Source organism: Bacidia gigantensis, assembly GCF_019456465.1.
Source record: "Bacidia gigantensis strain McMullin 20006 chromosome Unknown contig_249, whole genome shotgun sequence".
In the NCBI taxonomy this organism is placed as follows: Eukaryota; Fungi; Ascomycota; class Lecanoromycetes; order Lecanorales; family Ramalinaceae; genus Bacidia; species Bacidia gigantensis.
Window position 1 is genome coordinate 1,339,186 of NW_025408603.1, and position 12,425 is coordinate 1,351,610.

The 12,425-nt window shown below is 49.6% G+C and overlaps 3 protein-coding genes across 3 annotated transcripts; 2 read left to right on the top strand and 1 right to left on the bottom strand.

Annotated features, from left to right (window-relative positions):
• Positions 1 to 22: 22 nt before the first annotated feature.
• KY384_006623 (uncharacterized protein) lies at positions 23 to 2,226 on the bottom strand (the record flags this gene model as incomplete). The annotated part of the gene is made up of 4 exons (XM_044815117.1): positions 23 to 144; positions 997 to 1,320; positions 1,407 to 1,783; positions 2,153 to 2,226. 4 exons carry the CDS (start codon positions 2,224 to 2,226, stop codon positions 23 to 25), a joined length of 897 nt encoding a protein of 298 aa, XP_044668217.1.
• An 880-nt stretch (positions 2,227 to 3,106) lies between these two features.
• Positions 3,107 to 4,917, top strand: KY384_006624 (uncharacterized protein; the record flags this gene model as incomplete). The annotated part of the gene is made up of 3 exons (XM_044815118.1): positions 3,107 to 3,410; positions 3,460 to 3,588; positions 3,644 to 4,917. 3 exons carry the CDS (start codon positions 3,107 to 3,109, stop codon positions 4,915 to 4,917), a joined length of 1,707 nt encoding a protein of 568 aa, XP_044668218.1.
• A 496-nt stretch (positions 4,918 to 5,413) lies between these two features.
• On the top strand, positions 5,414 to 6,621 carry KY384_006625 (uncharacterized protein; the record flags this gene model as incomplete). Its single annotated transcript, XM_044815119.1, has 2 exons — positions 5,414 to 5,729; positions 5,783 to 6,621. The coding sequence occupies 2 exons, from the start codon at positions 5,414 to 5,416 to the stop codon at positions 6,619 to 6,621; spliced, it is 1,155 nt and encodes a 384-aa protein (XP_044668219.1).
• Positions 6,622 to 12,425: the final 5,804 nt, after the last annotated feature.

Genomic DNA, 12,425 nt, shown 5'->3' on the forward strand with positions numbered 1-12,425 from the left:
CATTTTCGGACTCCCTAGGCTTTCATAGAATACTCTTCCAGTCAGTTTCCGCTTCTCCGCCGAAGAAGGTGGCAAGGCTAGAGCAGAAGTCGGTGCCCCCGTTGTGAAGGGAGACCTTGGCGATGCCATCGGGGGAAGAGAGTGCTGGAATGGTTGTATCGACCGACAAATTGAGAAAAGTAGTCTAGCCAGAGTACTTTCAAGCTTCTCAGCCCTCTAAATCATTGTAACGCAGGTTGCGGTCTTTCATGGAATTGGAACTAGTTCGATATGCTACTAGCCCATTTACGGACTAGCGTCTCGCTATCTTGGCATCTCAATTGCCCCTGATGGAGCAGAGTCGCAACCTCCTGTTTCTCAGCTACAACATCCACGCAATTCAGGAAATGCGGAGTCAGAATGTCATGCTTTGTCATGCCTCGGCTTAATTGTTCATACACATATACATTTCAAAACTTCCCCGTGCCATGCGACCTAGTCCACATGGCAACTGTGGGCTCTTGTCCCACAATTGTAGAAGGGCGATAGGTATGTGGATAGTCCATTGGGAAGGGGCTAGAATAGACTGATGAGGAGGTCGGTTGTGGAAGCCCTTTTAAGATCAAATATGATTAGGCTGGGAAATGGCTCTTTTGATGCACAATACCAAGGCTGAAGCGATGTCAATGCCGCTACTGAAGAGTTTTCGGGGGCAACCCTGAAGAATCGTTCGTGAACATGTTTCAGAAATTCGCGAAGGTACATTGAAGAATAAGGTAAGAAACCATCTATATCGTTGCAAGGGGACGTGGTCTGCGCATTGCACTCATCTTCCCAAGCCGCACCATTCAAATTCAGTAATGTTTGCCATACCGACTCAATAAGATATCGGCAATGATATGTACCGGCTCACGCGGGGTTTGTCGCGTTTCTAGGACTGGCGCACGTGGACAATGCCACTGACTCCAGATTTTATTTGGGCTCGAAGGCTGTCCTACCAGTCGAAATCGCACTTACCATCCACCTCGACAATCTTCTTGACGCTCTTCTTATACCCCTCTCTTTCCTCTAGTCTCTCTACATATGCCCACAATCTCGGATACGCCTCTTTCGTCAAGCCAGCCCTCTCCCTCGCCGCTTGCACGGGGTAGCTGATAAGAAAATCCGCACCCGTGATATCTGGCCCACATAAATACTCCCCACCGTCTGGAGAGGTCTCAAGTTGGGACTCCAAAAATCGAAGATTGTTGGCCATGTTTGGTTGGAGGTACTTCGACTCCACAGTGCCGGTGAGCATGGCTGTGAGGGGCCGGATGAAGAAGGGAGATTGTTCGCGCAAGACTGGATTTTCACGATCAGTGTTGCTCTGCATGATAGTGTTCCTCAATTTGAACGAACTGAAGAGAGGGGTGCGGCGGAAAACATACTTCGAAAGATCAGTGCCATCACCATGTAAGGCATCAGACTCCCCTCCACATAATGCATGAAATATCGATATCTCAACCACCCTTCTGTCTCACCGCCCACTTGACCTTCTTTTCCCTCCTTCCACTGCTTAGGTAGAAATGACTTTCCGAAATGCTCGAGGAGGTATTCCACGATCGGACCGCTTTCGGCGATCACGATTGGCTTGTCGCCTGTCGCGGGGGAGGAGACTGTGATGAGAGGGGCTTTCCCGAGGGGATGGATCTCTTTGAATTCTGGGGGTGCAAGCATGTTCTTTCGCTTGAAGGTCTTGAGCTCATAGGGGATCGAGAGTTCTTCGAGGAGCCAGAGGATTCGGTGGGCGCGTGATTTTTCGAGCCTGTGGAAGGAAACGTGTGTATTAGGAGATGAGGAAGTTCAGACGATGAAAGTACAACGTCGAGTTCGAATTCCCCAGGCATGACGAGCGATGCAGCATTCCAAGCAATCTTTTAACGACAGGTACAGTTGATGGCATGACAGACAGGAGGCTAGCACGACACTGATTACTAAACAAGAAAGGGAAAGGGGCGTCTATTCAAGCTAGAGCCATCATGAAACAAACCATGGCATTCGCCCTTTCGGTTTCAGACCATCCCCACAAGCCCTTAGAAAATAGCATGACTTGGATATCGCATAGGTGATGGCTCTTTTCAACAAGACAGACTTAAATGCAGGAGGCGCAGACTATTTGAAATTCAATGCTGACCAGTAGAGCGTAATCTTCACCTCATCCGCCGCCGCGTCAGGTTTCTGGTCCTGTTGTCGTGTTACCGGTGCCATGATGATTCTCAAAATCAAGAATTTCAGTTCTCAGAAAGGGCTGGAAGATGAGAGATTGTAGTGTGGTGAACAGGTAAGACCTTGTAAGGGACATGCACCTTCAAGTAGGGCGTATGAATCCGAAATGGGACACATACTCCGACAAGTTGCCGCGGTACGAAGGTAAGGCTGGGGGTGATGACGTATGGTGTAGGGCTCCAACGGGGCGGCTCAGCGGGGAAGCTTCAAGCGTGGACTTTGACAGTGGGGGGGCTAGATCCGGCGCGGAATGTCGAGTCTCCGAGTCTGTTTTCTTTTCCCACCTTACTCATTCCGCCGAGCAGTGAATAGACTCTCTGGCTCTGCCACTCACCAAAACCAAGGTTGAAGGCTGACTGCGGATGTGTAACGCCTCACCCTATTCTACCTGACATCGCGGGGGTTTCCCATCCCCCAACTCGGCCGATTCCAAATCCTTCATCCGCTGTCTCTCCAATCAAAGATGCGCTGGCCGTCCGTACCCTTAATCAGCTAGCCCATCGCAACCAAACGAGATGAACGACATACCCCACCCCTACACCCACTTCAACTCATCATACCGAGCGAGGCCACCTACAACCTTGTTATCGAGTCGTCCCAAGGGGTACGTTGACCTGCCGATCAGCTTACGCCCCCTAAGCCCAATCAATCGATCAGCTCACCTTACAGTTCTAGTCAGCACCGGCCGAGAAAAATCTTCAAGGGCACAGCTGGCCACAGCCAGCCACAGCGACGACTGTTGAGCCCCTTTTGACAGCTCGCGCAGCTCCTCTGCGCCTTCTCCATTTCGCAATAGAAGGACCTTGACTGTCCAGTGGTGCCCGCGCCGGAGCTTCACTCAAAAATATGAGGTGATTTGGACATGTGGGCTGGGGACGTTGTGCAGGATGCTTCCACAGCGGCCTCTATCACAGACGTTAATCAATTCCAATTTGACGACTTCACTCCTGAAGCTTCTGCTGTCGCAAGACTACAGGCTCCAACATCAGGCACGGATTCTCCGTCAAATGGGTCGAAATACCCTGCCAAAGTCCCTGGCGTTCTTCGACAAGGAGATCCGATGTTGTATAGAAACGGTGACGGCGCGTTGCCACCGGAGAAAGCATTCGCGATACAGATAGGATGGAGGCTATTTAGGTTGTCAGGGGCTAGTATTCTATCCGATGGTGCGTTGCAACGTCCTCATGGACGTAGACCAAGGCTGAATGCTTCTAGGACCCTCCTATTTTTCAACATTTTTCGAGGAGCAGATGCGTCAGCATGAAGAAGACGACGGACCTGTAAAGACCCTCTACATAGATCGCGACCCTGAGACCTTTGCTGATATCTGTCGTCACCTTCAAGGTCAAATCCCTTTTCTTAGCAAAAGCTTCACGCAGGCGGCTGATCAAGATTATAGGCTACTACATTGTTCCTCACGACAACGCTCATTATGTTAGACTGTACGCTGACGCCCAATTCTACTCCTTGCCGCGCCTCATTTCCCAGTTGTTCGAGTCCGACATCTACACCACAATCGGTGGTGTTCCTTTTCAGATTCCACGTGACACCTTCTCTGGGCCTGGGAATTCCTCAAACTTCTTCACGCTCGGTTTCTCTGGCATGATCGGTACTAGAGAGAATGCTTTTCCCGGCCTAGAATCTCGTGGGTTAATGCGCCCACCTCCTGTTCCACCTCAAAGTATACCCAACCGCTCTCCTGAGATCTTCGCTGATCTCATCAACTTTTCGCGCGGCTATCCGATTACGATTCGCGACCCTGACCACCGCGCTGCTCTCCTCAGTGACTGCAAATATTACGGCTTTAAGGGCTTGATGCACCAAATTTTCGCACACGACATTTCCTATAATGCCGCTCGTTCATGCACGGAAATCGTCATGCGCCTGGAAGACATCCACAAATCCGGCGTCTCCTTCTACTCCGACCCTTTACCTTCTGACCAATCACCTCTTGGTGGCTGGGTACACTACTCCCGCCCCTTTGTAGACGAAACCTCTTACGAAGTAATCGTCGAAATCGGCAGCGCGTGGGAAACCAAAGTTGATTTTCGATCTATGCGTGCCGAATTCCACGGCGACACAAAAGCGCGCATATCTTCCCTCTTCCAGACTGTTGCGGATAAGATGAATTTACCATCGAATCTTCCGTTAGGATTGATGATGAGCAGTGGAGGAGCAAGCGCGGCACCTGCAAGCCCAGCCAACACACCATTGAGCGAGGACCGCGTCAAGATCAACATCGGCGGTGACGCACACATTATGCTTGATGGCCAAGAGCATATTATGGATCCGTTTGGCAGCAGCGCGGGTCAATCAGAACATGAGGATTGGAGTAACACTCCGCTGCCACCGCAATCACCGGTACCAAGGCTTTCTCCAAGGCAATTCCAGAGCGCAACCAGTGGGAGTAGTATGCCTGGTGGACCACCAAGCAAGAAACGCAAGCGAAGAGGTAGCCTCGACGAATTCGGTGAATGGATCATCAGGCACGGCCAGTGGAGATTACGAGTGCAGGCGAAGCAGGAATACGGCATGGGATCTGTAAGTTCTAGGATGGGAAGGGCGTTTGATCCACAGAGTGGAACAAGCATGGAGATTGTGCTTTGGGCTGTAAGATTGGAGGCGGTCAGTGGGCAGCGAGGGAGGAACATGGCAAGGGGCTGGGTGAATTGACAGGAGACGTTGAAGCAGCGTGTCATTGCATGGCATGGAGGGAATCTGGATGGAAATGAGCGCGGCGTTTTGATCATTAGAAGATCCATTGAAGGAATCTACGATGGGAGGCAATCTCTGAACTTAAATCGGAAGCGGTACATAGCGATGGAACTCAGGTAGAGCTCAATGGCGGCAAGCAAGACCTGTGCAGGATAGGATTGAGTGTGACATAAAATATGTTTGGATGCATGTGTCCTGCCTCGATGATAACCGTGTTCAGACTGTTATTGCCCATACCATTCACTTACCTATGCAATTCAGGGCCGGGTGGACGATGACTGTACAGACGCGCGTCGGTGCATTTGCCGTAGAACTTGCTATTTGAGCGTGCCTATTAACTTATTAAGGAAGGCGTTTAACTGCATTTCTCTGCTTGGGCTTCGGCCACGGCATCGGTAGCCGGTATTAAAGTCAATTGATATCGCCCACAACTTTCTTCAATAATGCTGCCAAGATGTCCCTCAAGACCTCAAATATCCAAGCTCTTTCATATGCTGACCGCGCCGAGCTCCCCTCCATCTCTTCCCTCGCCAGCTACCTCCTCACCTTAATCTCTATTAAGCGATCGAACCTCGCCCTTTCCGCCGATGTGCACACCACTGCAGAGCTTCTGGAACTCGCTGAGACGATAGGAGACTACATCTGCGTGCTCAAAACCCATGCAGATATCATCGACGATTTCTCCGAACGTACTATCAGAGGTCTACAAGATGTATCCAAGCGAAAACATTTCCTCATCTTCGAGGACAGAAAGTTCGGAGACATCGGCAGTATGCGCCACCCACTCCTCCTTTCGTTCAACCACTAACATGTATCCCCACAGACACACTACAATCCCAATACACCCGCGGTCCTCTCCGCATAGCTCACTGGGCGCACCTAACCAATGCCCACCTCCTCCCAGGACCCTCCATAATCTCCGCCCTCTACTCCGCCGCCCAAGAAACCCTCACCACCCTGAACCAGACAGTAGCCACAACCATAACGAGTGGTGGCTCAGATCCTAACCTTCTGGAACACGCCCAACCCTCCATACCATCCACCAACGTACCCCTCACTCCCGATGACGACAACGAAGAAGAAGGCCTCGTCCTTCGCCACCACCGCACAAACTCCTTCAACGCCACCGCCACAACCACTATCTCCCAGACTTATGAGTCCGCTGCCCCGCCCCCACCACCTAGGCTGCTAAAATCACTTTCAAACCCTCTTTCCTCCGGAGACACTGCGGAGGACGTGGACATTCCCTCCGCGCTGGCTGAGTTAGGTCCACCACCACAAGCACGGGGGCTGTTGTTGCTGGCGCAGATGAGCAGTGAGGGGAATTTAGCGACGGGGGAGTACACGAAGGCATGTGTGGAGGCGGCGAGGGAATACAAGAATTTCGTGGTCGGGTTCATTTGCCAGGAAAGTCTGAATACGGGGAAGGAATTTGTGAATTTTACCCCGGGCGTGGGGTTGGAGGATGAGGGGGAGGGGAAGGAGGGGAAAGGGGACGGGAAAGGGCAGGTGTGGAGGACGCCAGAGGAGGTTGTAGGGAGGGACGGGGTGGATGTTGTTATTGTGGGGCGGGGCATTCTGAAGGCCAAGGATAGGGTAGCGGAGGCCGAGAGGTTTAGACGGGCGGCTTGGAGGGCTTATGAGGGGAGGTTGAAGAGGTGATCTGTGGTTGATGAAAAGACATATTTGTCATTGATGAGGAACGTACACCCAAAAAGGAGCAGGCAGGTGACTATCAAAAGCAATCTTTCGGGTCGTTTCTTTGTAATGCCTATGCACATGAAAAGATGATGCTTCCCAGCCCGAGCACACCCTCCGGTTTGGTTCTACAACCTCCTCAGTTGCCAATTGGAAACCCTTCCGATAAAGCGATCCAACACGCCACACTACGATGGACCCCAAACATACATAGCTGACGACAGTCTGTCCAGGAACAATCATGGCTGTCTAAAAGCTGGTGGATTTCAACTCTTCGCCTCACAGGTGTATCTCCTCATCATGAAACACTGGCCCCCAATCGTCATGCATAAAGCTACCTCAACTACGGGCTGTGGACCGTCGAAAACTTCAACTTAAGCGCTTTGGTACCTTGAAAAAGGTGCATTTCACACTCCACCTACAGCGGAGGTGCATGCTAAGGCAAAGCCTGTCCGAAGGGGCAAGGCGTGGTTGGGACTCGATGCAATATCCAAGTCTATCGGCCCCATTGCTCAGAACAGCCACCAAGATGCATTCTTCCGTGGCTGTTACTTGTGGAAACATGCAGGACGCTATCTATTGGGGGGAAAGGCCGCGTCCGTGATGCATTCCTGTCTTAAAAGGCCATATCGTACGCCGCACACTTGTTGAAGAGCCTCAGGACAAAGTTTGGGAAGATCTTCTCCCCGTGTACTTCAGTCCATACCACAATGACGGCACCAATTTCTAGCTCAGCAAGTGATGCCCCCGTTGTAGCAGACATATACCGAACGTATTGCAGCGACGGCTTGGGCACCGTAAGAGCTTGTACAAACGTTCTTAGGCATCCAGCAGCTTATACGTTGATCATCTTAGGTGAAATGCCAGACCTCGATGAGAATATTGACCTTGAGCAAAGAAGTAATCATCGACCCGACAAAGGCGTATATGGACCCTGATTGCATCAACAGCCAAGGAGGTGTCGTATGTGTTAGAATCAAGACTCGCCGAGTTCTAAACTAAGTCATGATGTTCTCAGGTAACTTGCCAGCCATCACCAGACAATACAGATGCGTAGGTTTCTTGAAAAGCGGTTTCCTAGCTGTGGAAACAGCTAATAGCAAAACAGCAGTAGCAACATGAATGATAATCTCATGCAAAACGCTGGTCCGTCATCGAATGCCATAATCAGTACCACTTCGACAAATTCACCACGAATCACAACTTTCAATCTCGCGGCGACCACCCTCACAGCTCAAACTGTATCTATCGATATGCAGCGCTCGCAATCCGCTTCCACAAGCCGGGCAATAACCGCTTCTCCGGCCGCAGAAACTACGACAGACATTACACACGCGCATGCTCCAATAACCAAAATCAGCATAATCCTCGGAATCCTCCTTGGCGTCTTGTTCACGGCTGGTATTATTTTCTTGCTTGTTCGTCGCCTCAAGATTTCCAGAGGATTTACTCAACGGACCAAGCAATGGAGCCCTATTGCGGAGATGGAAGATAATTCGAAGCGGTGGTCCAAAGCTGAACTTGATGCAATGTGTGAGACGAGACAGCTGCCAAAGGAGCTCGAAGGCAGTCCGGGAACCAGGAGTCAAGAGGGTTGGTAGATGAGAATCAGGCACTATAATTAATGCGATGTATGTGAGGTTGCCATTGGATCCACATATCTGAATCTGATTCGCACGGTCTTTCTTCTGTGGCAAGTTGAGTTACCTCTCTTCGTGCATCGCAATCGGTCCTGCTGATGTTTGTGCTAATCACGTCTGGACGTCGCCGGTAGACAGGCTTACTTTTCCACAATGCGATATGTCATGATATGGTATCTCCATACCGTAATGAGAATACAACATATGAGATGTGAAACATGGGACTCGCCAATGCACCTTCGCCAGCCCCCTAGGGCGTAATACTGACGTTTACGACATCGATGCCCACAATCCGCGTGCTGAAACCATCGGCTTCAGCTCTCGCTTGACCTATGAGCGCCAAGCTCGTCATTGATGTGGCGGCTCTACTCGTCCTCAGCACTGTCAGCAGAGCTTTTTCCTCAATCGTTCTATCCACAGGCAGAGGAGAAAGAAACGGGATGTGCGGAGTAGCAGACAAAGCTCCGCTATATGATGCCGGCACATCCCCGCCAATTTCCGGCCGAACGATCTCACAAAAGGCATAGATCTATGGCTACTTTCTACTTCGGACCCCTCTAACCCGCATTAGTGAAAAGACTAGCGAACCTCTGACCCCTAATTGGCAGTGTGGCGCATCTTTACCGCCGGTGGCTTTATCGTCACATCTCTCGCGGCCTCGCCTTGCCTGTACACCGATAAGAACAAAGTAGGCAGGTAAGTCTAGACCTCTTATCATGCACGATAATCTCCACACCATCACCCTCGTCCATCAACCAAGAAGTGTCTTTCCCGGGTCCGACGTTCTCAAAATATAACATCAATTTCGACACTCCTTCCTTAATTCTTCAATTTCAGTCCCGAAGAAAATCTATCTCTCTACGACCCTTCTATTCCCTTCGTTCATCTACATCCTACCAGTCCACAGCTGGGGGTTGGTGGGCCACGGAACCGTCGCCGCAATCGCCCAAAACTACCTCACCACCAACGCCCAAGTATATGCACAGAAGATCCTCGGGAAAGAGACCCTCGTCTCCGTCGCAAGCTGTCCAGACGCATACCCCAAACCTTCTTCATTTCCTGTTAACGTTGATAATTTCCTGGGGTTGTTTCTCCTGGTGTCTCTGTACCTTCTCCTCATCATTACAATCTCAAAAGATCGTGACCAAAAATGGTTTCCAGCGGACGCTATTGAAGGCCATTGGTGCATCGAGGTTTGTTTTCTGGCAAGCAAGAACAAGCAACACAAAAGTCCTGTTGACAAGCATAATCTTCTCCCGCGACTATCTGTTGTATAGCTTTTAGCTATCTCATTGGCTTGCTCTCGTGCAAAGGTCTCGTCACTCTAGTTCTCAGTACTGCGAGGAGGCTGTCAGTAGCCGGGCATGAGGAGATTCCGCTTGCACTTGCTGTCCATCTGAAATGCTATTTTGCTTACTTAGTACAATCGACACGTCATTGTCTTTTCTAAAGTCATGAGTGGACTCTTTAGCGAGCAACTGACGGTTTGTAATGACCCAAATTGATTGTAAGCTAGATGTGAAAGACGAGAAAAAAAAGTTACAGCAACAGACTTCGCGCTCGACAGTGCGAGGAGCCCTAAGCTTCTGCAGGATCCATCACCTGTGAAGAACCTGCTTGGGTAAAAGCCGGGGTTTGCGATACAGCCACTTCGATAGCCTTCAAGGCTTGTGACTTTCTTCGAGTAAATTCCGTAGCTAGAGAAGCGTCGACCAAATGTGGCTTGCCAAATTGACTTATGGGGATATCAACTTCTGTCGTGATAACGAGTTGGAAGTATCGTGCTTGGGTTTTCTGGTAAGAGGGATTGGCAACTAGACGTGGAAAAGCTGGTTTTCCATGTACCTTACAAAGGATCGCAAGATGAGTGCGAAATAGAGCCAAGATTAGGCGAATATCTGGTAGCCTCATCGTGTTGTCGAAGAAAGCTTTCCTGGAACGACAACATCTACAACACTGCAGGTTTGATATAGTCAAGCAAAGTGTGAGTACTATGCCATCAATCATAATAGGATTGGAAGGCCTAGCCTATCGATGCCGTGCTAATCGAACCAATATATCTCATGCCCGCGTGTAAGCCAACACATGAGCACGCTATGATAGCTGAAAGACAGCACGAGAGGAACGCGATGAAAGGAAATTTACCAGTGCGTGACTTTCATTGGCTTGTGATTTAGCATATCGCCATGGATAAGTTGAAGTCTCTTTGGTCATTCAAGGAGAGTAATTGATACTGATAGACATCAGCGAACAATTCATAGAGTCATTCCTAGTCAAGTCTCGGCGAGAATAGACGAATTTACTTTGATTTATTTCGATTTCTGCCAATATCCGTCGCACATTGAACCAGAAAAAGCGCATCTTCGACAACGAGCGTGCCGGTAAGATTCACAACAAGGGTCGCATCTCCATATGCACTCTCCATTGAACGTGATTTGCCGACCTTAGGTTGGGGTATGGCACGTATCGTGAATATATTCTTATATTAAAGAAAGAGGCTTTTAGCGTTTTTGATATATAGCAATTCCCTTATTTACATAGTCTTTGGTACTGGCGGGAGACTATTACTTTTAGAAGGTTGGACTATTATTTAAAAAAGTACGTAATCGTTGTCTTCGTCATAATGATTGATTAATAGCTGGAGGTCGAAATCAGCTCGAGCTCTCTTCCTAAAACCACTTTGCTACCCCATCCGTACGTCGTAGGCTGATCGATTGAACCCTTCGAGCATAGCCAAGATGATCTTCAAGTGCTTGGAATCAGTGTATGGATCTAGCCACAGTTTTGTACATGCACAAGAGTATCGCGTAGGTCTAGCTCTCAGGCTCTGAGCTTGGAGGAGGAAAGGGAGGTGGCGGTGGTCGCACGGGGTTTCTTGCTAAAGCCCCAGCAACCCAGTCAGTCTTGCTTGAGAAGAACGAGCATAAGAGGAATAGTTTTCATCGAGGGTCCGAGAAATAGAATGGATCCTTATTTGGACGAGCACTAATCCATGAATCACATGCGATTGCCCTTTATATCGAGGTACGCGAGCAGATTATCTCGTAGCATTCTCTCTGATGCCACGTAAGACGCAAAGCATATATGTATATATAGAGGAAAGGACATCACCGAGATACCTCACTGGTTGAGTTGCTTCAGAATAAGAAAAGGGAAGGAAGAGACGGTGGTAAGTTGCGAATATCTAGCACGCACTCGCAGTCCCACGTAATCTGAAGAGCGCCTTCACTGCTTACGTGGGAATGCAATCAACGCAGCACGTCCCGCTCATGTGAATGAAAGCTTGAGTGAGAACATATTCTACATTTTCCGACGTATGAAAACGAGTGAGGTGAATGGAAAATATCACGCCAGTTGCTGGTAAGGCTATGATAAGTCAAGAAGAGCTGGTTTGTTCAAAGCAGACCGATGAGCGAGTTCGCGGTGGCAATGTACGAGAATGAGGTCCATCGGAGAGCTAAGTAGGAAGCACGAATATGCAGTCCCACTACGACAGATTTGAAGAGGAGGGGAACACTGAGACCTTCAAAGGATCCGCAAGTTTTGAGGTAAATCTAGAGATGTGGAGCGCCCAATTTTGTCTTTGTCGTGATCACAAGTCTCAAAGCCCATGATAGATGTGATGGATGGTGCTTGACTCAATATGATAGTCAAAGGAGCAAAATATGTATACCGATGAAGCAGCATAATGTGGATGGTGATGTTTTCTGCAAAATTTGTCTCAACGTTGGGTATGCTAGTATCAGTAAGTCAGAGATCACTGCGCAGCGGAGTGGAGTCAAGCACATGGATGTGTCTCGCGGATGAACAGTGTGCTTGTTGCGGTGATCCTCGGGGCATCAAGTGGTGCCGACAGAGCCTGTCAAGCATCTACTCATAGTCGTGACGAGTTGTCGCAGATGCACAACAACAGCTCTTACAGCGCCCCCCAACGATGAAGCCACAGCAGGACCATGCATATTGTCGTTCAAGACAGTCCGAAAGGTCTCAGGTCAAGAAGTCCGAAATTTGTCAATAGGGTCCCGGACCGTCGGCTGTAGGCAAGGCAGGCTCGTGCATGAGCGTGCCAGACATTTTCTCGAAACATTTCCAGCTTTGGTATTGGCGCACTCCACGGCCCCGTATTTC